Raw genomic sequence first — 27,747 nt, forward strand, 5'->3', positions numbered from 1 at the left:
CTTCCCTTTAAATGTATCTATGCAATTTTCCTCAACTACTCCTTGTGGTAGCGAGTTCCACATTCTTAGAATCATAGAATCAAGAATTGATAGCACAGAAGGAGGCCATTCAGCAGACTGTGTCTGTGCTGGCTCTTTGAAAGAGCAGCTGTGCTTAGTCCCACATCCCTGCTTTTTGCCCGTAACCCTCAAGTATCTGTCCAACTCCCTTTTAAAATTATTTATGGAATCAGCTTCCACCACCTTTTCAGATAGAGCGATCCAGATCCTGACAACTCTCAGAAAAAAATTCTCCTCATCTCCCCTCTAGATCTTTTGCCAATGATTTTAAATCTATGACCGCTTGTTATTAACCCACTTGCCTGAGGGAATCGTTTTTTCTCTATCTACTTTATCAAAACCTCTCATCATCTTGAAAACCTCTTATTAGGTCACCTCTTAACCTTCTCTGTTCCAAGGAGAACAGTCCTAACTTTTCCAACCTCTCCTCATAACTTACCACACTTTGGGTAAAAGAAGATTCTCCTGAATTCCCGCTTGGATTTATTGGTGACTATCTTATAATTATGGCCCCTAGTTTTGGTATTCCCCCACAAGTGGAAATATCTTCTCTACGCCTACTCTATCAAACAATTTCATAATTTTAAAAGACCTCTATCAGGTCACCCCTCAGCCTTCTCTTTTCTAGAACAAAAAGTACCAGCCTGTTCAGCCTTCCCCAAAAAGTATATCCTCTCAGTTCTAGTATCATCCTTGTGAATCCTTTTTGCACTTTCTCCAGTGCATTTATATTTTTATAATATGGAGACCAGAACTGTGCACAGTACTCCAAATGTGGTATAACCAAGATTTGATACGTTTAACATAACTTCTCTGCTTTTAGAGTCATAACGGCACAGAAGGAGGCCATTCGGCCCATCAAGTCCATGCCGGCTCTCTGTAGAGCAATCCAGTCAGTCCGATTCCACCGCTCTATCCCCGTAGCCCTGCAAGTTTAGAGAGTTTTCAATTTGATCCTTCTAGAAATTAACCCCAGTGCTTGGTTTGCTTTTGTTATGGCCTTATTAACCTGTGTCACTACTTTTAGTGATTTGTGCATCTGTACCCCAGGATCCCTTTGCTCCTTTACCCCATTTAGACTATCATCCAAGCAGTTTGTGGCCTCCTTATTCTTCCTACCAAAATGTAACACCTCACACTTATCTATATTGAAATTCGTTTGCCAATTACACACACATTCTGCAAGTTTATTAACGTTATCTTGTAATTTGTCTCAGTTTTCCTCAGTATTTACTGCATCCCCTAATTTGGCGTCGTCCACAAAGTTTGAAATTGTACTTTGATTCCGGAGTCCAAATCGTTAATATAAATTATCAACAAGAGTAGTCTCAGCACCGATCAACATTTTTGGAATGTTTCTTTTGTTCAAAACCTTAATTTTGACATTGGGCTAGAATTTACAGTAGCCAATGAACGAACGGCACTCGCCTATTGTTAGACTAGCCCTTGCAACTTCCACGAGACTTTGCACTGGAAGTTGCTGAGTGGGAAATCGAAACGGCATGACGCTCACTACAGGGCATCTGGGATCTGTATATCTCCTTAACCAATCAGACTGAAGTATTGTGAAATGAACAGCGCAGAGCCTGAATCAGAAACAACAATTAAAAGCTAAAGGAATGAGACTCCACACTTGTAATAGTTATTTTTCAATGCCAGAGGTTGTTTGGCAGTAATAAAGACTTATCACACCATTAAAAAGGGTTCATATACTGAAATGGACATGCCCTAATTTTCTGTTCATATCTACTGTGCGAGTACAGGAATTTCACGCCTTTCAATGCATTTGAATGGCAAGTCAGACAGTGAGATGCCATTTTCGCACAGCTAACAGCAGAGCGCAGCATCGCTGACAGCAACTTCCAGATTTACACGTTTAAACACGCATCTGCCATCGCCTGAAGTTGCTGTGCAATTTACGCATAAATAACAGTGAGCACAATTAGCCTCACCATTATTTTTACAGTAAATTCTGGCCCAATATAAATTTCAGATACTGAGAAATAAAGACAGCCAAAAACTTTTTCCAAAAGCATTGGGTGATTCAATTGGTCCATCAACAAAAAGCAGGTGAAATATTTGCATATGGTTTACCCATTATAAAATGTTGTAATGTTTAGATAGGGTTTTTCCCTATTATAAATACTGACATAAAAAGTGTTACAGGCAGTGTGCATCCATACCCAAACTTTTTAATATACTAGTTAAGTACACGTGTAGTTTTCAGGTGAGATGGGGTTAGGGGATAATCGAACCAGGGCAAACAGACGTTACTCAATCCTCATTTTAAAGTCATACATTCTATCCTTATTTTCTACAATATTTTGATTTATGATCTTTTATAGTTAATAGCAAAATATGGAAAATTTGGGAAGCAGAGTTGGTTGCAGCATTGGAGTTTCTCTGATATAGGCTGAGATGCCACAGCACCATCACTGGTAGGAGGGTGTAATTACAGTGACAAGTTTACATAGCCATTATAAATGTGAACACAGAAATTTGAAAGAAGTTGACAACAGGAAGTAAGATTTTGCAGACATATGGAGGCAGAAATTCCAGTCTCTACGGGTGTGTACGTGCTGTGTTCTCACCCGTAGGGACAACGGAAGTGCCGGTTTTAGGCATGCACTGCGCATGCAGTGGAAACCGGCATTTCCGATCTGTCAAGAAAGCTCTCGACAGATCCTCCGGCTGCCCGGGAGAAGGGCCTCTGCGGGTGGAGAATTCCGTTTTTTGGAGACCCTCCGCCCGCAGAAAACACTTACAATTCTTGCGCCTGGTAAAAGCCAGGATAAGAGTTGAAAAAAATTTTTTTTTTTTTTTTTTTAAATTTCCACCGATTTATCATTTTTAAAAAATACTTTAAAGAAAGGTAATTTTTTTTAGCCTCGTTAAAAACTTTAATTTTTTTCAAAAAATAAAATTTTTGTTTAATACTTAATTTATTTATGTAATATAAAGTCAGTTTAAAAATGTGATTTAAAAAAAAATGTATTTAAATTTTACTATGTCAAATGTGTGAATGGAGATTCCCTTCTCTGATCGGCTCCCCATGGCCCACGTGATCCCAGGGACGCTGCGAACCGCCTGCGCCACTGGAATACGTGGGCCCTGCGCACCGGCAGTTTGGAGAGGCCCAGCAACGGAACTCTGCGCCTCCCAGGAGCCCTCCGGTCCAGGCGCAGATTTTTCCAGATCGCAGCCCTCCGCCCGCAGGAGGCCTGCGAACAGAATTTCTGGGCCATTATTATTATAGATGGATGTGGCGGAGGGAAGTAATCTCAATGGCAGCGGGGAGGCACAAAATGTTGTGCTTGCATGCAATAAATATATAACTGAAGTTTCAAATCAAGCCACAAATTATGTTCGAACCGGAAACAGCACTGTGAAGTAAACCCCATTTCTATGGGAACCTTATTCTTTTTTGACAAATAAAACAATTTCTTGGTCGTGTAAGTATATACAGGTTCCATCACAATGCACATATTTATAGAATTACTGTAAACTTTCAGATTCACTGGTGAAAATAAGTATAATCACAATCTATCTGTAGTATAGTGAGCTATGCATCTTTCTTACCAATGAAAGAAAAACCATAATTCACTATCACTGGTCAGATATCCTTTTGTTGCTTAGCCAATTGTAAACATCTGCTTCCTTGAATAGCACCTCCATAAGCACAATGTAATTTCTACTTGTGAGTCAAGTGTGTATTTACAAAGCAGAGTGATCAATACATTTTATATACCAGCTTTGTGGAAATAAAATTGCTGTTAATATATTAAAATTAAAACAGAGCATTTGATAGAATGCAAATCACTCTGGAGTGCCAAACACTTTCTTTACCTTGATCAGTTGTACATCTTAAACGATTCCCCAACAAATTAAAAAAACAAAATAATGAATAGCGGGATCATAAATAGAAACATTCATACTATATACTCCTACTACAACTCCTCCCTTTTTTCAAATGGTAAACAACTGACAATGTCTAACCTGAACATATGTTGCATACCCCATCCCCAGAAATCCATCACAACTAATGGAGGAGTTGGGGAGAAAATGTATGCCTATGTTCTCACTTATAACTGTTATACATCCACTGATTATATCTAGAAAGTGTTCCTCTGTGAATAGCACTGGCCTGCTCACCTCCAATGCCCTCCAGTTATACAACCGGCCTACAATCAATCACTGCCCAGGCTCACACATGAAGAATAATGATGTGGGGAGGATACTGCTTTGGAACTGCACTAAAATATAAACCATTGCTTTCAGAAGAGGAAAAAAGTTAAGTGAATTATTCTGCGTATCAACATGAGAGATGAGGAGGAGAGCATTTTGGCAGTTTAAGGACCCAATGTCACAAACGCCCTCAAGGTACAGACAGCATAGATCATGCACAGGAGCAAAGCTCCCTTTACTCTTTAACCACGTGACTTTACCTTTAATTCTAGCCTCGGAAAAGTTCCCTCAGTGCACCAGTGTGAACTTCTCCTACATTCTCCAGCCATCCTTACAAACTACACGAACAAGGCTACTAATTTGTAATAACAACAGAAAATGCTGGAAACACTCAGCAGGTCAGGCAGCATCCGTGGAGAGAGAAACAGGGTCAATGTTTCAGGTCTGTGATTATATCCAAAGTTGTGCTCAGGGCCTGCACACAGGTCAAAGTGGAATGAAACTACACAAACTCATTGTACACAGCACCTTAACAGCTGAGGACATTTTCATTTCATCCATGTAAGGTGGCTGAATTCAAAGTTAGGTTCTAGGCAATATTGTATCCAGAACAACTGAAGCACTTTCTTGCATGCAAATTCAAAAATAATGACATGTGCTCAGTACAAAGTCTTCAAACTTGCTGAAGACAGCTATTAACTGTGAAGTACGATACAAACAGAGCTCATAAAAAAATCATTTGAAAAATCCAGACAGGCTAATTAACAATCTGGTAAGAAATGTTTTCCCACAAGAAAAAACACACACTTGTACCATCACAAAAAGTGTTACCGTACATGAATGTTTAAGAGGTCCTGAAATAAACATATCAAAACCCTTCGTTTTTCACCTTCTAAAAATATTCATCAGGTCTCCACTCTTAGAGACTGCAGAAGCATCAGACTGTAAAAATAAAATCACAAAAGCAACTAGCATTTCTTGAAATACTATCATCACCAAGTTCACAATTGTAAGGCTGAGAAATACATTACTTTTATGGTATTTAAGTAACTTTATGGTGTCGAAGTAATATTGTAAGACAGGGATGTATTGTCTGCATGTTACCAGCAGACTGGCAGTACGAAATTATGAAAATATTTTTGCATTATCAAAAATAGTTATATTGTAACTACCATATTTCTTACTTTAAACTTGCTGGCCATCTTCAAAAGGAAGGTAAAAGTAAGTTTGTACAGTAAACCCCAACCGGCCAAAGCCATCCAGCTGTCGCTACTGAATGCAATCATTAAAACGAGAAAAGCTAACCGTGCATAGTTATAATGCAGACGTACAGTAAGCGCATTGGCACTTTGAGGGAGGAAAGCAAGTGGCAACAAATTAGAGATTAAACAGAATGTGTGCATTCACCCCTCCCCTAGAAGCATCGCCTTCCCCCTCCTACTTCTGTCGTGCATCAGGTGAGAAGGATATGGTGCTCCGGGGTCAGAAAGGGAGAGGCAAAGCAGCAACCTCCCCACTCCAGCTTATTCCCATGCCCGCGCCCTGAGGCCACCCAGGGACAATGCTCCCGCCCGGCGAGACCCGCTCACGGCTGCAGCTTTGTCGTACCATTTACCTCTGAATTAAATGTCAGTAATATGTGGACTGAGGCCGATGTACTGAGCCCTCCTCCCTAACCCACAGGTCAGGCCTCGTCCAGTCCGCTCTGACAGCTCAAGTGCAGGCTGCAATGGCAGCGAGGGCCGGCACCTACCTATGTGGGTGTCTTCTATGTGCTCGATAAGTTCTGCCAGGGTGCTAAAGGTGAGGCCGCATCCGCCGAAATTACAAACGTTGGAGAAGAAGGAGGCGGCGGCTAATGCTGTCATGATGAACGGCGCCTGGGCGCCCGGCCCCGGCTCCAGCTCCAGCCCCAGCCCGGGCTCGCTCACACCAAGCGCAGCTCGACTCCCCGCTGCCAGGCCGCCGGCCTGTCCGCCCGCATACACACCCCTTCCCCGCCTCCCGCTGTTACTGCTGCACCTTCATGGTGAGCCGTGTTTCATTACTAAACGGAGTCCGGGCATCACCGCGGGCGACAGGAGGTGCGAAAAGCCGCCTTCATTTAACCGAGGCTCGCCCGCGCCTCACGTGACCAAAATAAGCATGTGCGCTCGCAATAGAAACGGCTGGTGGCTCAGAGGTTGCTGAGCACGAACGGACAGGGAGGATGCTTTGCATATCTCTCACATATATAAAAGTTAGCGAGGGCAAAAAAGAATGCCTATTGTATCCAACAATGAGAAATGCCTTCTCTTCCACCACACTTTTGGCTGCAATTCAAAATGTAATCCAGAAATGAAATCTGTTCCACTATGTTGCCAAGTTTTTTCTAATCGTCCCATTATTCTTGAAACATTTGCTCACCTTTATTTTGAACCATTAATAATTTCTTGGTCATCTTTAGTTTGAACCATTAATAATTGTAATTTTCACAAACAACGTTGGATGTCGTCAAAAAAGTTGAATTTTACAAATAGTAGTACACATTAAATATAACGACTAAGTCTTAAAACGTAGTTGAGAGCATGATAAACATATTTGGCCCAGAATTTGCTGGAGGGGCATCTTGCAGCGTGCCCCATTATTTAGTATTTTTCCTTCACCCTTAAGCTTGAAATTTGTGTGTGCTGGAAGCGCGAGCTGATAACTCAGCGAGGTTAACAGAGCATCTGGGACCTTAGTGAACATAGAAACATAGAAGATAGGAGCAGGAGTAGGCCATTCGGCCCCTCGAGCCTGCTCCGCCATTCAATGAGATCATGGCTGATCATCCAAACTCAGTACCCTGTCCCTGCCTTCTCCCCATATCCCTTGATCCCTTTAGCCTTAAGAAATATATCTAACTCCTTCTTGAATATATTTAATGAATTGGCCTCAACTGCCTTCTGTGGTAAAGAATTCCACAGGTTCACCACTCTCTGGGTGAAGAAATTCCTCCTCATCTCAGTCCTAAATGGCTTACCCCTTATCCTTAGACTGTGACCCCTGGTTCTGGACTCCCCCACCATCGAGAACATCCTTCCTGCATCTAGTCTATCTAGTCCTGTTAGAATTTTATAAGTTTCAATGAGGTCCCCTCTCATTCTTCTAAACTCCAGCAAGTATAAGCCCAATCGACCCAATCTCTCCTCATACGTCACTCCTGCCATCCCAGGTATCAGTCTGGTGAATCTTCGCTGCACTCCCTCCATGGCAAGAACGACGGGATCAACGGTTTACCTCCTTAACCAGAGAGTTTTACAGATTGAAAAAGAAACAGAGGAATGACAGAAGGAAATAGGGTGAATTAGAGTCAAATCAGGTACAGAAAGAAATAGAGGGAAAGAAAACATTGATTAAGACTTGCATTTATACAGCGCCTTTCATGACCTCAGGACTTCCCAAAGCACTTTACAGCCAATGAAGTACTTTTGAAGAGTCGTTACTGTTGTAGTGTAGGAAATGCAGCAGCCAATTTACAATCAGCAAGGTCCCACAAATAGCAATGTGATAATGACCAGATCATCTGTTTCTGTGATGTTGATTGAGGGGTAAATATTGGCCAGGACACCAGGGATAACTCCCTTGCTCTTCTTCGAAATAATGCCATGGGATCTTTTACATGCACCTGAGAGAGCAGACATGGCCTCATCCGAAAGACGGCACCTCCGACAGTGCAGCGTTCCCTCAGGACTGCACTGGAGTGTCATCCTAGATTTTTGTGCTCAAATCTCTGGAGTGGGACTTGAACCCACAACCTTCTGATTCAGGAGGCGAGAGTGCTACCAACTGAGCCACAGCTGAGAGAGGAGACAGAAAGGAAAAGTAAGAAAATCATTTTAAAATTTAAAGCTTAAAGTTTTAAAAATCTTTAACAACAATTTACTACCTGTAGGAATGAGACTCCACAGTTTTAATTGTTCCCTCTCTGGGCCGGCCAGGTTGAATGGCATTGCAGGAACAAATCTCGTCATTAAAAAGATACTTATGTGGTTAAGTACCAGCCCTAACTTTACATGGCGAGTTTAATTGGCAATTAATGTGCAAATCCAACAATTTTTTGAAACTCACGTGGCGGGTGAGCTGATGTTTTTGCGGAGCTAACGTAAATCGTTCAGCATCTTGTGGCGATTCGCAATTCACGGGGTATCTCTTCCTTGCCACAGGTTGTTGAACGATTTACACATTAATAACAGCATGCTTATTAAACTCACCATTATTTTGGCAGCAAATTCTGAACACAAGAGCAGTAGGCCATTCAGGCCCTCGAGCCTGTTCCATCATTCAATTAGATCATGGCTGATCCGTTATTAACTCCGAGCTATTCGCCTTGGTTCCTTAACCCTTAATACCCTTGCCTAACAAAAATCTATCAATCTCAGTTTTTAAATGTTCAATTGACCTAGCCTCAACAACTTTTTTTGGGGGGGGGGGGGGGGGGGGGGTGGTGAGACTTCCAGATTTCCACTACCCTTTGTATGAAGAAGTACTTTCTGACATCAGCCCTGAACGGCCTAGCTCTAATTTTAAGGATACACCACCTTGTTCTGGACGAGGGTTGCAAAGGGGTGGAAAGTTTCCGGTAAATTTCTGGAAATTTTCCACGGGAAGTTTAGCTTGGGAATTTTGCCCAAAAAAGCACATGCTAGCATAATATTGTTTTTTTTGTATTTCTTTCTTTTTTTTTTCCCCACAGGTCCTCTCTTAAAATTACTAACAGAGATGGAATCTTAATTATTAAGGAATTTCTTAATCAATATATGTTTATCTTCTTACTTGGCTTGTTTTAATAATTACAAGTTTTGTGTGTGACTGTGAACAAATGTGTCCTGATTGGTTGGATGAGTGGATGAGCAATTAGCTCCCTCTATTTGTAATATTTGCATATTGAATTGTGATTGGCCTGCAGGCATCTGTAAGACTGCTATAGTTTTTTTAAGATCCAGGTTAGGGGGCCTGAGGGAAGTCATTTTGTTTTCTGCTGATGTTGTGATGATGCAGTAAGTAAATCAGACTTTATACCAAATAAACCAGTTACTTGTTGAACTCTGTTGTCCTTCAATTTAAAATATACAAAATAATACACTATTGGTGATGTAGCGTCGTGTGTGTACAGGTCATGCTTCCATCACATGGAGCATCAGCAAAAATGTACTCACCCTGTTGCAATCGTGCTGATCGACCGCAGTTTGACAGAAATGAATGCCCTTTATTTCTCTGCATAGAACAATGCCACGTTTACCGTCGGATGTGTGGAAGCATTTTACCCCAGGCATTAAAGATGGAAAGACTGTGTACATGTGCAAACACTGTAGAAAGCCATATGTAAAGAATGCCACAAAGATGCAGCAGCATTTATCCAACGATCTTGGATCACAAAAGGTCTTTGCAGTAGTTACTGACAATGCTGCGAATATGAAAGCTGCTTGGGCTCAAGTGGAGGAGGCCTACCCTCATATTACGTCTATTGGGTGCGCAGCTCATGGGCTTAACCTGCTCCTCAAGGACATCATGGGTTTGAGAACCATGGAAGCACTGTACAAGAGAGCCAAGCAAGTTGTTAAGTATGTCAGGGGAAAACAGGTAGTTGCAGCAACCTACAACTCCAAGCAAATGACAAAGAACAAGAACACCGCACTGAAGCTGCCCAACAACACTAGATGGGGTGGTGTTGTCATAATGTACAACAGCCTTCTGGAGGGTAAGGAGTCGCTGCAAGAAATGGCAATATCCCAGTCTGGGGATATGGAAACCACCATCAAGAAAATACTGCTGGATGATGTGCTTTGGGAGAGAGTGGTTAGCAGCCTTAAACTACTCTCACCAGTAGCATCTGCAATTGCTCAGATTGAAGGAGATGACGCTGTCTTGTCAGATGTTCTCAGGCTTTTTACTGATTTAAAAGAACAAATCAGCATTGCCCTACCCACATCCCTGCTGCTCAAAGCAGAGGAGAAGGCAATTGTTCAATTCATACAGACGCGTCAAGAATTTTGTGTCAAGCCGATTCATGCTGCAGCATACATGCTGGACCCAAAGCATGTTGGGAGACCAATACTTTCTGGAGAACAGATCAACAGCGCTTACAGTGTGATTTCTACCCTCTCACACCATCTCAATCTGGATGTGGGCAAAGTTCTCTACCAAGCAAGGTCTTTGGAATGGGGATGGGATATGGGAATCATGCAAGCATATCAGTGCACATACCTGGTGGAAGGGACTTTGTGCATCTGAGGCCCTGTCACCTATTGCATCGATGATACTCCAAATCCCACCTTCATCAGCGGCCTCTGAACGAAACTGGTCACTTTTTGGGAATACGCATACAAAGGTGCGCAACAGGCTGACTAACAAGAGAGTGGAGAAACTGGTGGCTATCCGGGCGAACCTACAACTTATTGAGCCAGATACAGAAGTGTCCACCACACAGCTAGACACTGACACAGAGGAGGAAATGGACACGTCAGTGCCAGAGTCAGAGAATCAGGAGGAGCAATGAGGAGTAGAAGACTCAGAAGACTCATGAGTAGAAGACTCAAAGGGACAAAATAAGGACAAATTACAGGCTAAATAAGCTGATGCTCTTTTTATTTTATTTTAGATGGGTCTTTTTTGTGGGGGTTCAATAAAGTTCAAAATTATAACCTAAATAAAGTTTTGAAAGCCTGTTTTTATTTGTATGGAACAGTATGTCTATTTTGACGACAAAGATAATATAAGGGTCAGAGACAAAAACCATTAGTGTGCAAAAAAACTCAAAATTCCCATAAATTCCCAAAAATTCCCATGGAAAGTTTCCTCTTTTAAACATTCCCAAAATTTTGCAACCCTATTCTGGTCTCTCCCACCAGAGGAAATAGTTTCTCTCTATCTAATCTATCAAATCCTTTAATCATCTGAAACACCTCAATTTGAACATTCCATAATCTTCCATAATTAAGGGAATACAAGCCTAATCCATAAATTATGTCTTTTACTCCCAGTATAATTCTGGTGACTGCACTGCACCCACTTTAAGGCCAATATATCCTTCCTGAGGTGTGGTGCCCAGAACTAAATACAATACTCCAGCTGTGCTCTAACCAGAGTTCTGTACAGCTGGAACATCACTTCCACCCCTTTTTATTTCGGCCCCCTTGAGATAAAGGCCAACATTCCATTTGCCTTTTAAATTATTTTTGTACCTGTCCACTAGCTTTGAGTCATTTTTGTACTTAGACCCCTAAATCTTTCTGCTCCTTGCAATTCATAGAAACATAGAAAAATAGAAGCAGAAGTAGGCCATTCGGCCCTTCGAGCCTGCTCTGCCATTCAATATCATGGCTGATCCACTATCTCAATACCATATTCCCGCTCTCTCCCCATACCCCTTGATGCCTTTTGTGTCTAGAAATCTATCTTTCTCCTTCTTAAATATATTCAGTGACTTGGCCTCCACAGCCTTCTGTGGTAGAGAATTCCACAGGTTCACTGCCTCTGAGTGAAGAAATTTCTCCTCATTTCAGTCCTAAATATCCTACCCCATATCCCGAGACTGGGACCCCTCATTCTAGACCCTCCAGCCAGGGGAAACATCCTCCCTGCATCCAGTCTGTCTAGCCCTGTCAAAACTTTATACATTTCAATGAGATCCCCTCTCATTCTTCTAAACTCTAGTGAATAAAGGCCTAGTCGACCCAATCTCTCCTCATACGACAGTCCTGCCATCCCAGGAATCAGTCTGGTGAACCTTCACTGCACTCCCTCTATGGCAAGTATATCCTTTCTTAGGCAAGGAGACCAAAACTGCACACAGTACTCCAGGTGTGGTCTCACCAAGGCCCTGTATAACTGTAGTAAGACATCCTTGCTCCTGCACTCAAATCTTCTTGTAATGAAGGCCAACATACCATTTGCCTTCCTAACTGCTTGCTGCACCTGCCTGTTTGCTTTCAGTAACTGGTGTACAAGGATACCCAGGTCCCTCTGTACATCAACATTTCCCAATCTATTATGAGCATTCATAATAAGGTGGATGAATTAGCTGCGCAAATAGAGGTAAACGAATATGATTTGATTGGGATTACGGAAACATGGCTCCAGGGTGGCCAAGGCTGGGAACTCAACATCCAGGGGTATTTAATATTCAGGAAAGATAGGCAAAAAGGAAAGGGAGGTGGGGTAGCATTGCTGGTTAAAGAAGGGATTAACACAATTGTAAGGAAGGATATTAGCTCTGATGATGTGGAAGCTGTATGGGTAGAACTGAGAAATACCAAGGGGCAGAAAACGTTAGTGGGAGTGGTATATAGACCTCCAAACAGTAATGTGGAGGTTGGGGATGGCATTAAAAGGGAAATTAGAGAAACGTGCAATAAGGGCACAGCAGTCATCATGGGTGACTTTAATCTACATATAGATTGGGCTAACCAAATTAGTAACAATACTGTGGAGGAGGAATTCCTGGAGTGTTTACGGGATGGTTTCCTGGACCAATATGTCGAGGAACCAACCACACATCAGGCCATCTTAGACTGGGTATTATGTAATGAGAAAGGATTAATTAGCAATCTTGTTGTACGAGGTCCCTTGGGTCGGAGCGATCATAATATGATCGAGTTCTTCATTAAGATGGAGAATGAAGTAGTCGACTCAGAGACTAGGGTCCTAAATTTAAAGAAAGGAAACTACGATGGTCTGAGGCGTGAGTTGGGTAGGATTGATTGGGGAATGTCACTCAAAGGGTTGATGGTGGATAGGCAAGAGCAAACATTCAAAGACCGCATGGATGAATGACAGAATTTGTTCATCCCAGTTTGGCATAAAAATAAAACAAAAAAGGTGACTCAACCGTGGCTAACAAGGGAAATTAGGGATAGCATAAGATCCAAGGAGAGGACATATAAATTGGCCAGAAAAAGCAGTAAACCTGAGGATTGGGAGCAGTTTAGGATTCAACAAAGGAGGACAAAGGGATTAATTAAGAAAGGGAAAATAGAATATGAGGGTAAGCTTGCAGGGAACATAAAACTGACTAAAAGCTTTTATAGATATGTGAAGAGAAAAAGATTGGTGAAGTCAAGCGTAGGTCCCTTGCAGTCAGAATCAGGGGAATTTATAATGGGGAACAAAGAAATGGCAGACCAATTAAATACATATTTTGGTTCTGTCTTCACAAAGGAGGACACAAATAACCTCCCAGAGATGTCGGGGAACATAGGGTCTGATGAAAGGGAGGAACTGAAAGAAATCAGCATTTGTAGGGAAATGGTGTTAGGGAAATTGATGGAATTGAAGGCCGATAAATCCCCAGGGCCTGATAATCTACATCCTAGGGTACTTAAGGAAGTGGCCTTAGAAATAGTAGATGCATTGCTGATCATCTTCCAACATTCGATGGAATCTGGAACAGTACCCATTGATTGGAGGGTAGCTAATGTTACCCCACTATTCAAAAAAGGTGCTAGAGAGAAAACGGGGAATTACAGACCGGTAAGCCTGACATCGGTAGTGGGGAAAATGCTAGAGTCCATTATAAAAGATTGTGGTAAACCACTGTTAACCTGTACATGCCTGTGTGGTAAACCACTGTTAACCCTGTACAAGTCCAGGCATGTCTCAGCCCCTGGCTCCACCCCTAAGCCCGGGTATAAAGGTGACTCACCACCCTTCCCCCGGGAGCTCTTAGGATGGATTCACTAGCAGAGGCATGCTCTAGTTCTTAGTCAATAAAAGCCTACTTCGGATAAGTCCATCTCGTAGCTTTTGGTATTGTTGATAGCGCATCAAAGATGTAATAGCAGAGCACTTGGAAAACAGTGACAGGATCGGACAAAGTCAACATAGATTTACAAAAGGTAAATCGTGCTTGACTAATCTACTGGAATTTTTTGAGGATATAACTGGCAAAATAGATAAGGGAGAACCAGTGGATGTGGTGTATTTGGACTTTCAGAAGGCTTTCGATAAGGTCCCGCATAAGAGATTAGCGTGTAAAGTTAAGGCACATGGGATTGGGGGCAAGGTATTGACTTGGATAGAGAACTGGTTGGCAGACAGAAGCAAATAGTTGGAATAAATGGGTCTTTTTCCGAGTGGCAGGCGGTGACTAGTGGGGTACCGCAGGGATCGGTCCTTGGACCCCAGCTATTCACAATATATATTAATGATCTAGACAAGGGAACTAGATGTAATATCTCCAAGTTTGCAGACGACACAAAGCTGGGTGGGCGTGTGTGCTGTGAGGAGGATGCCGAGAAACTCCAGGATGATTTGGACAGGTTGGGTGATTGGGCAAAAGCATGGCAGATGCAATATAATGTGGATAAATGTGAGGTTATCCACTTTGGTGGCAAAAACAGAAAGGCAGATTATTATCTGAATGGCAATAGATTGGGAGAAGGGGAAGTGCAACGAGACCTGGGTGTCCTTGTGCACCAGTCGCTGAAGGTAAGCATGCAGGTGCAGCAGGCGGTTAAGAAGGCAAATGGTATGTTGGCCTTCGTAGCGAGAGGGTTTGAGTACAGGAACAAGGATGTCTTGCTGCAGTTATACAGGGCCTTGGTGAGACCACATCTTGAGTATTGTGTGCAGTTTTGGTCACCTTATCTGAGGAAGGATGTTCTTGCCATGGAAGGAGTTCAGTGAAGATTCACCAGGCTGATACCTGGGATAGCAGGAATGACGTATGAGGAGAGATTGGGTCGATTGGGCTTGTACTCGCTGGAGTTTAGAAGAATGAGAGGGGATCTCATTGAAACTTATAAAATTCGGACAGGACTGGACAGACTAGATGCAGGAAGGATGTTCCCGGTGGTCGGGGAGTCCAGAATCAGGGGTCACAGTCTATGGATAAGGGGTAGGCCATTTAGGACAGAAATGAGGAGGAATTTCTTCACCGAGAGAGTGGTGAACCTGTGGAATTCTCTACCACAGAAGGCAGTAGAGGCCAATACATTAAATATATTCAAGAAGGAGTTGGATATATTTCTTAAGGCTAAAGGGATCAAGGGGTATGGGGAGAGGGCAGGGACCGGGTACTGAATTTGGATGATCAGCCATGATCGCATTGAATGACGGAGCAGGCTCGAGGGGCCGAATGGCCTACTCCTGCTCCTATCTTCTATGTTTCTATGTTTCTATCACCATTCAAAAAATAATCCGCCTTTCTGTTTTTCCTACTGAAGTGAATAACTTCACATTTTTCCACGTTACACTGCATCTGCCATGTATTTGCCCACTTACTCAACTTGTCTCAATCACCTTGAAGCCTCTTATCATCCTCCTCACAATTCACAATCCCACCTAGTTTCGTGTCATCAGCAAACTTGGAAATATTACATTTGGTTCCCTCATCCAAATCATCATTGATATATATTGTGAATAGCTGGGGCCCAGGCACTGATCCCTGCAGTACCCCACTAATCACTGTCTGCCACCCCAAAAAAGACCCATTTATTCCTACTCTCGGTTTCCTGTCTGTTAGCCAATTTTCTATCCATGCTAGTATATTACCCCCAATCCCATGTGTTTTAATTTTACACATGTGGGACTTTATCAAAGGCCTTCTGAAAATCCAAATACACCACATCCACTGGTTCTCCCTTATCTAATCTACCAGTTATATCCTCAAAAAACTCCAGTAGGTTTATCAAACATGATTTCTCTTTTATAAATCCATGCTGACTTTGTCTAATCCCGTTGATATTTTCTAAGTATCCTGTTATCACATCCTAGCTTCTCACCAATTAGAAAATACTCTGATCTATCACTCTTAGGTTTAAAGTGGATGATCTCACACTTTCCCACATTGAACTCCATTTGCCACAGTTTTGCCCACTCACTTAATCTATCAATGTCCCGTTGCAACTTTCTGCTCCCATCTACACTATTTTGTCGTCAGCAAACTTAGATAAACAATGCTCTATTCCTTCATCCAAGTCATTTATAAATATAGTGAAAAGCTGTGGCCCCAATACAGATCCCTGGGGGACACCAGTAGTCATTTCCAGCCAATTTGAGTACCCACCCATTATCACGACTCTCTGTCTCCTACCTCCTAACAAATTCCCTATCCAAGCCAATAGGCTGCCTCCAATTCCATGGGCTCTTGTTTTTATTAACAGTCTCTTTTGTAGAACCTTGTTAAAAGCTTTCTGGAAGTCCATATAAATAACATCCATAGACACTCCTTTATCTACCACGTATCTCTCCTACCTTTCTTAAATAATGGAGTGACTTTGGCAGTTTTCCAATCCAAGGGAACAATTCCTGAATCGAGAGAGTTTTAGAAGTTCATGACTAACGCATCAACAATTTCCTCACCTACTTTTAATACCCTGGGTTGGAAACCATCAGGTCCTGGAAATGTATCGTTAGTTGCTCCATCACCATTTTTTTTTACTTATATTGAACCCTGGAGAATATTTTGTGTTGTGAGCTAACACTTGGATTGGTGGTTGTACAAGATCACAACATGTAAAGTGAGTGGATTGGCAAAGACAGCAGAAAGACAGATTGATATCCATAACTGGTTTAACCTATTCTGGGGAATCCAGATCAATTTCCCAAATTGTGGTTACAATTAACAGCCAACCATTAATTTATTTGAACCCTCCCCTGGAAAGCAAGATTTTCTGTTTACGTTACAATCAAATTATAGAAAATAGAACTGAAAAGAAATCTTCAAATGCTGATGCAAATGATTCACTTGTGCACAAAACAAAATTATTCAAAAGAAACTGAAATACCAACAAGAAAATGTATTGAAACATTGATGAAAACATGTAAATATAATGTAAGTTTACTATTTTATGTCACTGCTGTAGCCTTGAGGTGGAAATGAACAAGTAAAGTTGTCGACTTCCTACACATTATTTTCATCGTGTAAGTTTTATCACATATGAAGATAAAGTTATTGAATCCGTAGTTGATATATTGATTAGAGTTAAAGTTATTGATTGCCATATAATCTGCATTCGATGAAATTAGCTGCCTCCAGTATTAAGGCAGCATTCGAATCAGAATGGCACCAAGAAGCCCTCGAAAAACTAAGGTCAATGTGGTCGAAGAGAAAACTCTCAAGTAGCTGGAGTCACATCTGGCATAAAAGAAGATGGTTACGGTTGGTGGAGGCTAGTCATCTTTTCCATAGGGCATCACTGCAGGTATTCCTAAGGAAAGTGTCCTTGGCCCATCCATCTTCAGCTGCTTCATCAATTGCCTTCTGGCATAAGGTCAGGTGTGGGTATGTTCACTGACAATTCCACATTGTTCATCTCCTTTCACCACTCCTCTGCTAATGAAGGAGTCTATTCCAGCCTACAGCACGACCTGGATAACATCCAGGCTTAAGCTGACATGTGGCAGGTAACATTCATGCCACATAAATGCCAGGTAATGACCACCTCGCACGAAAGAGAGCCCAGCCATCTCACTTTGACTTTCCACAGCATCACCATTGCTGAGTCCTTCATCAATAACTTGGGGATCAGGATTGACTACAAGCTTAACTGGGCCAGCCATATCACTTCCTTAGCCACAAAAACAGGGCAGAGGCTGGGTACTTTGCAATGAGTGGCTCACCTCCTGACCTCCACAAGTGTAATGGAATATTCGCCAACCATCTGGATGGGTGCAGCCCATTTACTTGATTTTAAAGACGAGAGGGAGATTGGAGATGAGCCAGCAGTCTGCAAGGACAAAGCGGTTGAGTGTTGATTTTTTGAGGCAGGTCATGATGATGAGGATTTTGAAAGGGAAGGAGCCAGTGCCAGAGGAGAAAAAACAATATCCACTATCATGGGGTCAGGAAGGGAAGTTGGATGGTCTGCAGTTTAGTGGGAATGGGATCAAGGGAGCATCACTCAAGAATCTTGGAACCATCCAGATTAGAGCAGTTCACTTGACACATGCCCCTGCCAATGGACTGATTTTACACCCCCTCCACTTGCACGCTGTGGCTGCAGTATGTACAATCCACAAGATGCACTGCATCAACTCACCAAAGTTATTTCAAAAGCACCTCCCTCTCCTGCGACATCTACTACTGAGAAGGACAAGAACAGCAATGTTGTGGAACACTATTACCTCAAACTTACACGCCATCCTAATGTGGACATATATATCGCCATTTCTTCATCATTGCTGGGTCAATATCCTGGAATTCCCTACCTAACACCATTGTGGGAGCACCATCACCACAAGGACTGTAGTGGTCTAAGGAGAAAACCCATCACCACCTTCTCAGAGCAGCGAGGGATGGGCAATAAAATGTGGCCTTGCCAGCATTCCCCACATCCCAAGAACAAATGTTAAAAAGTCAGCTACTTCATAGGAGTAGCTATGGATTTTTTATGTAGATTCTAGGTTTGTCACCAGTTCCATAGTGCCTCAGCTGCTGTAAATTAAAGTACGCAAATCACAGTTGTGGCAGTTTTTCACCTATGTTGCTTATTTCATCATACAGTTCTTTAAACCCCCTTAGAGTGGTTTTATCTCAACTGATAGATTAAAGAACAGCACATCCAGGGCAGTAATTCTAGGATTATTGTCAATATTATACACCAGTCAGTATGGGAATAGTATGTTATGGGTAGTAAATATTCAGGAAATGTTTCAGAAAGCCTTTGATAAGGTACCTCATACTAGGTTACTTCACAAGATAGAATCTATGGTTTCGGTAGAAATTTGAAAGACTGGATTAGGCATTGGCTCTAATCCCACAGCCAAAAAGTTGTATTTAACAGATGTAGTTCAGCTTGGAGACATGTTACGAGTGGTGTCCCCCAGGGATCGGCCCCAGGCCCGCTACTCTTCACAGTCTTTAATTAATGACCTGGACACTGGTGTTGGGAGTTTGATAAGTAAGTTTGCAGATAACACCAAAATCTGTGCAAGTTTAAGACGGTAGAAGAGTGCAATAAAACCAAAAATATCTAGATTTTCTATTGGAGTGGGCCAAACAATGGCAAATGGAGTTTAATTTAGATAAATGTATTGTCATGCATGTTAGTAGGACCAACACAGAATACATGTATCATTTGCAGGGAACAATACTGAAAGAGGTTGAGAGAGAAAAAGGTCTTAGTGTTATTCAAGGTTCATGATCAATGTAGAGAAATTATAGCTAAAGCTAACAGGATATTTGGTTGTATTAATAGAACCAGTGTAAATTAAACAACACCATTTTAAGAACATAAGAAATAGGAGCAGGAGTAGGCCATTCTGCCCTTCGAGCCAGCTCCGCCATGCAATAAGATCATGGTTGATCTTCTACCTCAACTCCACCTTCCCGCACAATCCCCATTTGACACTATACATGTCGCTGATCAGACTGCATCTAGAGTACTGTGCCCAGTTTTGGTGGATGATATAGTGGTCTTGGAAAAGTTCCAGTGGAGAGATACAAGAATGAGTCCCAGATTAAAGAACCTCAGCTATTTAGATAGGCTCAAGGACCTTGGTCTATTTACTTTAGAGCAGCATAGACGCAAGGTGACCTAACAAAGGTCTATAAAATAATTAAAGGGCTGGATAGCGTACCTATTGATAGATTATTCCAATTTAATAGATTGGGGAGGACCAGGGGACACCAGTTTTTAAACTATGTAAGAGTAGGAATAGACTGGATGTTAGGCTGCTGTTCTTTTCCCAGAGAATTGTGAGCCTCTAGAATACATTGTTGGCTGGTGTGGTGGGTGCTGACTCACTGGTGCTGAACTGTTCCTGACTGGAGCAGTGATCGCAACATAAGTCTCTTTATAGATAACACTTGGTCCATGTGATCTCCTGGACTGGTTTCGATCACCTAAGGGGGTTGGAGAGGAATTTTCCCAGAGTACCGTGTCTTTTTTCTTTGTCTCTCCCAGGAGGAAAGAAGTGTTTGGCCATCATGGTGTGGGGCAAGTTTGATGAACTAGCTGGTCTTTTCCTGCCTGTCAATTTTATATGTTCAAAATACAGGTAAAGACCAAAGTGTGATAGTTGCCCCGTTTGTCTTTCTTATAGTACTATATATGATACTTCTTCTCAGTGTTGCATTTGCTGTTTCCCTGCATTGATGGGGGACCATACACAACTAATAATTTACTATCAATTTCAGATAACACATTTTTAAAACAAAGTTTGGAACCCATACCATTGCTACCTTTTTACTTCTTCTCGGACTTAATCTTATTATATCAATTAATTCTTCTTTTAATTCCTTGTCTAATGCAGCATCAGACACAATAGTCTTTTTTCTTCCTATCTCCCAAATGACCATACACAGCTGCACCTGGCAAACCTTTAACAGGTGCCATTGAGCAGTATTCAACAATTGGTACTCATTATGGGAGTATCCCCTTGCAGCCCTCGGTCTTTTGATTAATTCTGTTGTTCAAGTCTTGTTTCCAATCCCTGACTATATACGGCAAACATGCCACCCCTATTTTATAATTCATTAATTCATTCAATTCCTCAACATCAATCGAGAAGAATTCTCATTATTTCAGGTCTTCCTTCTTCCCCTCTGAATCCCAAGCACCTCATTAGTCCATATCAGTACCAATCACCCTTCTACAATTATGGAATATTTTCTCCATAGATGTAACACGCCAGAATTTCTAATATATGTCAAAAGCAGTTGAAGTAGACCTTCACTTGATTGGTGTGACTGAGATTTTAAAGATTTTAGTGTACAGTTATGCTCCCAGTTGAGTGTTGATATCTAGCAATTTCTGATGCACATTGATGCAAAACTATTATAATTCCAAAATACTCTGCAACCAAGTACAGGTAGTGTAAAACCCCCCTTCAGAGGGTTGTCTTACACCATATGAGCTTGGCAGCATGTGCAGTATAACTCTAGGCTGGTGTAAAGCCAGGTTTAGAAATGCTTGGAGCTGTTGAATCTTTTGGGTACTTTATAGCTTAGTTTGCATTTTTTAATACTATGAAAAAGTAGGTAGAACTAGTCACTGTCTCAAAACATTAAAATATAGCTGCTGGGAAAATGGAGCTCTGTGCATAGAATGATACAGCGCAGAAGGAGGCCATTCAGCCTATCGTGCCCGTGCCGGCCCCTTTGTAGAGTTATCCAATTAGTCCCACTCCCCTGCTCTTTCACCATAGCCCTGCAATTTTTTTCCCTTCAAGTATTTATCCAATTCCCTTTTGAAAGTTACTATTGAATCTGCTTCCATCACCCTTTCAGGCAGTGCATTCCAGATCATCACAGCTCGCTGCTTAAAAAAAATCCTCATGTCGCCTCTGGTTCTTTTGCCAATCAGCTTAAATCTGCGTCCTTTGGTTAATGATCCCCTTCTGCCACTGGAAATGGTTTCTCCTTATTTACTCTATCAGATGAGACATTAAAACGAGGCTCTGTCTCCCATTCCAGGTGGTTGTAAAAAATCTCATAGCATAGAAGAGTGGAGAGTTCTCCTGGTGTCCTGGCCAACATTTATCCTTCAACCAACATTACAAACAGATTAGCTGTTCATTTATCTTATTCTTATTTATGGTGATCTTGAGGTGTACAAATTAGTTGCAGCCTTTCCATACAACAGTGACTGCACTAATTAATTGGCTGTGAATTTTTTGGGATATTCTTGAAATCATGAAAAGCACGATATAAATGCAAATTCTTTTTTGAGATAGTTTCTGCCTCAGCCACTTACACTGAAAGTAAATTTAACAGCTTCACAACACTTTGTGTAAAGCTGTTATTCTTGCCCTCTATTCTATTATCACTTACATTTAATATTGTACTATGGCTTCTCATTCTAGGGTCCTTGACTACTGGAAATAGTCTGCTTCTATCTACCCTGTCTTACCCTTTCAGAAGTTGAAACACTTCTATCATACCATAACATGCATTGTTCCAACAAAAAAGGGCCAATTTTTCAAGTATATCTTCGTATTTGTATTTCCTCATACCAGGCAGCATTCTGTACATTCTGCTCTAACTGAGATCTTATTAAGGTTTTATATAGGCTCATCATTATATCTTTGTTTTATATTCTATACCACAAACCTAGTATTCCATTAGCATTTTTTACAGCCTTATCATCCCAAGATACTGCCTTTACTATCCTATGAACCTATAACTGAAGCCCACGGAATTGAGGGCAAATTATTGATCTGGTTAGGAAATTGGCCGAGCAGCAGAAGACAGGCAGTAGGGATAATGGGCAGGTACTCTAATTGGCAGGATGTGACCAGTGGTGTCCCGCAGGGCTCTGTGTAGGGGCCGCAATTATTCACAGTATTTATTAACGACTTAGATGATGGCATAGAAAGTCATATATCCAAATTTGCTGATGACACAAAGATAGGCGGTGTTGTAGGCAGTGTAGACGAAAGCATAAAATTACAAAGGGATATCGACAGATTAAGTGAATGGGCAAAACTGTGGCAAATGGGTTTCAATGTAGGCAAATGTGATGACTTAAAAAGGATAGAACATGGTACTTTCTAAATGGTGAAAAGCTAAAAACAGTGGAGATCCAAAGAGAAGGGGGTCCAGGTACATAGATCATTAAAATGTCATGAACAGGTACAGAAAATAATCAAAAAGACTAATGGGATGCTGGCCTTTATATCTAGAGGACCAGAATACAAGGGGGTAGAAGTTATGCTGCAGCTGTACAAAGCCCTGGTTAGACCACACCTGGAGTACTGTGAGCAGTTCTGGGCACCACATCTAAAGAAGGATATATTGGCCTTGGAGGGAGTGCAGCGTAGGTTTACCAGAATTATACCCGGACTTCAAGGGTTAAGTTACGAGGAGAGATTACATAAATTAGGGTTGTATTCCCTAGAATTTAGAAGGTTAAGGGGTGATCTGATCGAAGTTTTAAAGATATTAAGGGGAGCAGATAGGGTAGAGAGAAACTATTTCTGCTGGTTGGGGATTCTAGGATGAGGCGGCATAGTCTAAAAATTAGAGCCAGACCTTTCAGGAGTGAAATTAGGAAACACTTTTATACATAAAGAGTGGTAAAAATTTGGAACTCTCTTCTGCAAATGGCAATTGATGCTAGATCAATTGTTAATTTTAAATCGGAGATTGATAGCTTTTTGTTAACCAAAGGTATTAAGGGATGTGGGCCAAAGGCGGGGGTATATGGTGTTTGGTCGCAGGTCAGCCATGATCTCAATGAATGGCGGAACAGGCTCGCGGGGCTCAATGGGCCTACTCCTGTTCCTATGTACCCCCACTGCCCTTCCACAGCACCAAGTCTATTTCCATTCAGAATAAGGGAGATGGAAGAGCCAAGTCTGAAGCAGCAGGCAAAATGCTCATACAAACAGGAATTCAGGTTATGTGGGCATGGGAGAGAGTAGAAGAGATATGCCCTAGTCAGTACTGTGGGCAGGATGGAAGTTAATTTGAAAGGATTCAAAAAGGAAGAATGCAGCTGGATGATGAGGACATGTTCAAGAACCTTAGGTGAGGAAAGGAAGATTAGGTACGGACAGCATTTGGATAAGGCTGAGGGATTAAGTGTAGTTTTTTTGAGGAGTGACAATGGAATTTTGAAAGGGAGGGGAACAGTATTTCTGCAAGGGAGCCATTTATGATCATCGGTCAAGGAGAGGTAGTTCTTTGGGAAATGGATACAGCAAGCAATAAGTTAGGTCTCATGGAGGAAATGATCCGGATGAGAACTGTGGAGGGAAATGGGAGGGGGGGGGGCGGAGTTGAAGAGCAACACAGGGTAGGTGCTGGGTGGGGAGATGCTGGAAAGGACATTGACCAAGGCAGGGGAAGTAACGGGAATGGCAGTGTCACAGTTTTGAAGCTTTTGCTTGCAATATTAAGTGCATTTCACATGCCCTATGATCTGGATTGCACATTTTAGTGCTCAATATATAGTTAAAGAATAGCATGACCCAGGGATCATAACAGAATCCTTGCTCCATATACCAGTTACTGAAATGCTGCACAGGTCACTACATGCAATCTTCTCTCATAGAATCATAAAATGATTACAACACAGGAGGCCATTTGGGCCATCGAGCCCGTGCTGGCTCTCTGCTAGTCCCACTCCCCCGCTTTTTCCCCGTAGCCCTGCAAAGTTTTTTTTCCCCAGGTCCTTATCCAATTCCCTTTTGAAGGCCACGATTGAATCTGCCTCCACCACCCTTTCAGGCCTTACCAGATCCTAATCACTCATGTCGCCTTTGGTTCTTCTGCCAATCACCTTAAATCTGTGACCTCTGGTTCTCAACCCTTCTGCCAATGGGAACAGTTTCTCTCTATCTACTCTGTCTAGACACCTCATGATTTTGAACACCTCGATCAAATTTCCTCACAACCTTCTCTGCTCTAAGGAGAACAACCCCAGCTTCTCCAGTCTTTCCACGTAACTGAAGTCACTTATCCTTGGAACCATTCTTGTAAATCTTTTCTGCACCCTCTCTAAGGCCTTCACATCCTTCCTAAAGTGCAATGCCCAGAATTGGACACAATACTCCAGTTGACGCCAAACCAGTGTTTTATAAAGATTCATCATAGCTTCCTTACTTTTGTACTCTATGCCTCTATTTATGAAGCCCAGGATCATGTATGCTTTTTTAACCGCTTTCTCAACTTGCCCTGCCACCTTCAGTGATTTGTGCATATACACCCCCAGGTCTCTCTGTTCATGCACCCCCTTTAGGATTGTACCATTTAGTTTATATTGCTGCTCCTCATTCTTCCTACCAAAATGTATCACTTTGCACTTTTTTGCATTAAATTTTATCTGCCACGTGTCCGCCTATTCCACCAGCCTATGTCCTCTTGAAGTCTATCACTATCCTCCTCACTGTTCATGATACTTCCAAGTTTTGTGACATGTGCAAATTTTGAAATTGTGCCCTGTACACCCAAGTCTATGTCATTGATATATATCAAGAAAAGCAGTGGTCCTGGTACCGACCCCTGGGGAACACCACTGTATACCTTCCTCCAGTCCGATAAATAACCGTTCACCACTACTCTCTGTTTCCTGTCACTTAGCCAATTTCATATCCATGCTGCCACTGTCCCTTTTATTCCATGGGCTTCAACTTTTCTGGCAAGCCTATTATGTGGCACTTTATCAAACGCCTTTTGGAAGTACATGTACACCACATCAACTGCACTGCCCTCATCAACCCTCTCTGTTACCTCATCAAAAAACTCGATCAAGTTAGTTAAACACGATTTGTCTATAACAAATCCGTGCTGGCTTTTCTTAATTAATCCACACTTGTCCAAGTGACTGTTAATTTTGTCCCGGATTATCATTTCTAAAAGCTTCCAAGGTTAAACTGGCCTGTAGTTGCTAGGTTTATCCTTACACCCTTTTTTGAACAAGGGTGTAACATTTGCAATTCTCCAGTCCTCAGGCCCAACCCCCGTTTCTAAGAGGATTGGAAGATTATGACCAGCACCTCCGCAATTTCCACCTTTACTTTTCTCAGCATCCTAGGATGCATCCCATCTGGTCCTGGTGACTTATCTACTTTAAATACAGCCAGCCTTTCTAGTACCTCCTTTATTAATTTTTATCCCATCCAGTATCTCAACTACCTCCTCTTTCACTATGAATTTGGCAGCATCTTCTTCTTCAGTAAAGACAGATGCAAAATACTCATTTATTACCTCAGCTATGCCCTCTGCCTCAGTGTGTAGGTCTCCATTTTGGTCCCTAATCAACCCCACCCCTCTTCTTACTATCTGTTTACTATTTATATGCCTATGGAAGACTTTTGGATTCTCTTTTATGTTAGCTGCCAATCTATTCTCATACCATCTCTTTGCCCCACTTATTTCATTTTCCACTTCCCCTCTGAACTTTCTATATTCAGCCTTGTTCTCGCTTGTATTCTCAACCTGACATCTGTCATACACCCCCTTTTTCTGCTTCATCTTACTCTCTATCTCTTTAGTCATCCAGGGAGCTCTGACTTTGGTTGCCCTACCTTTCCCCCTCATGGGAATGTACCTCGACTATACCCAAAACATCTCCTCTTTAAAGGCAGCCTATTGTTCGATTACAGTTTTGCCTGCCAATCTTTGATTCCAATTTACTCGGACCAGATCCATTCTCAACCCACTGAAATTGGCCTTCCTCCAATTAAGTATTTTTACTCTAGATTGCCCCCTGTCCTTTTCCATAGCTAATCTAAACCTTATGATACTATGATCACTGTTCCCTAAATGTTCCCCTACTGACACTTGTTCCACTTGATCGACCTCATTCCCCAGAACCAGATCCAGCAATGCCTCCTTCCTCGTTGGGCCGGAAACGTACTGATCAAGAAAGTTCTCCTGAACACACTTCAGAAATTCTTCCCCCTCTCTGCACTTTACACTATTACTATCCCAGTCTATATTAGGATATAGTCCCCCATTATCACTACTCCATAGTTCTTGCACCTCTCTGTAATTTTCCTGCAAATTTGCTCCTCGATATCCTTCCCACTAGTTGATGGCCTATAGACTATACTTAGTAGTGTAATAGCACCTCTATTGTTTCTTAACTCTAACCAAATAGATTCTGTCCTTGACCCCTCCAGGACATCCTCTCTCTCTCCAGCAGTGTAATAATCTCCTTAATCAATACTGCCACCCACCTCCTTTCTTTCCTTCCCTATCTTTCCTGAACACTTTATATCCAGCAATATTTAGTACCCAACCCTGCTCTTTTTTGAGCCAGGTTTCCGTTATCACCACGACATCATATTCCCATGTGGCTATTTGCGCCTGCAGCTCACCAACCTTATTTATCACGCTTTGTGTGTTTAATCACATGCACTGTAAACCTATCTTAGATCTTCTTCTTGTATTCTCTCTTAGTCCGACCCCACCTAATACCTTACTATTTCTTACTTTATGCTATCTGTCTCTCCCAATCCTTTGTGCACCGTGTTTAGAGTCATAGAGTCATAGAGTAATACAGCACGGATAGAGGCCCTTCGGCCCATCGTGTCCGCGCCAACCATCAAGCCCTGTCTAATCTAATCCCATATTCCAGCATTTGGTCCGTAGCCTTGTATGCTATGGCATTTCAAGTGCTCATCCAAATGCTTCTTAAATGTTGTGAGGGTTTCTGCCTCCACAACCCTTTCAGGCAGTGAGTTCCAGACTCCAACCACCCTCTGGGTGAAAAAGTTCTTTCTCAAATCTAACCAAATAGATTCTGTCCTTGACCCCTCCAGGACATCCTCTCTCTCTCCAGCAGTGTAATAATCTCCTCAAATCCCCTCTAAACCTCCCGCCCTTTACCTTGAATCTATGCCCCCTAGTTATTGACCCCTCTACTAAGGGAAAAAGCTCCTCAGCATCCATCCGATCTATGCCCCTCATAATTTTGTACACCTCAATCATGTCCCCCCTCAGCCTCCTCTGCTCCAAGGAAAACAAACCCAATCTGCCCAGTCTCTCTTCATAGCTGAAGCGCTCCAGCCCTGGTAACATCCTGGTGAACCTCCTCTGCACCCTCTCCTTTCTAATGCTACATCCTGGTGTCCATCTCTTTACAGAAG

General features: G+C 42.1%; 1 protein-coding gene across 4 annotated transcripts in view; it reads right to left on the bottom strand.

The window, feature by feature from the left end:
* Positions 1 to 27,747, bottom strand: part of LOC147120340 (juxtaposed with another zinc finger protein 1-like) — a 209,540-nt gene that overhangs the window by 173,531 nt on the left and 8,262 nt on the right. For 2 of the 4 annotated variants that reach the window (XM_085986131.1, XM_085986128.1), the window contains exon 1: positions 5,999 to 6,430. The exons of the other annotated variants lie outside the window; for them this stretch is intronic. In XM_085986131.1, the coding sequence (XP_085842257.1) occupies positions 5,999 to 6,113 (115 nt within the window). In that variant the 5' untranslated portion in view covers positions 6,114 to 6,430. Of the gene's footprint in view, positions 1 to 5,998; positions 6,431 to 27,747 lie in introns of those variants that run through there. 4 annotated transcript variants of the gene reach the window in all.

The sequence above is a fragment of the Somniosus microcephalus genome, chromosome 4 (genome assembly GCF_052327205.1).
Source record: "Somniosus microcephalus isolate GS21.2 chromosome 4, FLI_Smic_1.0, whole genome shotgun sequence".
Lineage (NCBI taxonomy): Eukaryota > Metazoa > Chordata > Chondrichthyes > Squaliformes > Somniosidae > Somniosus > Somniosus microcephalus.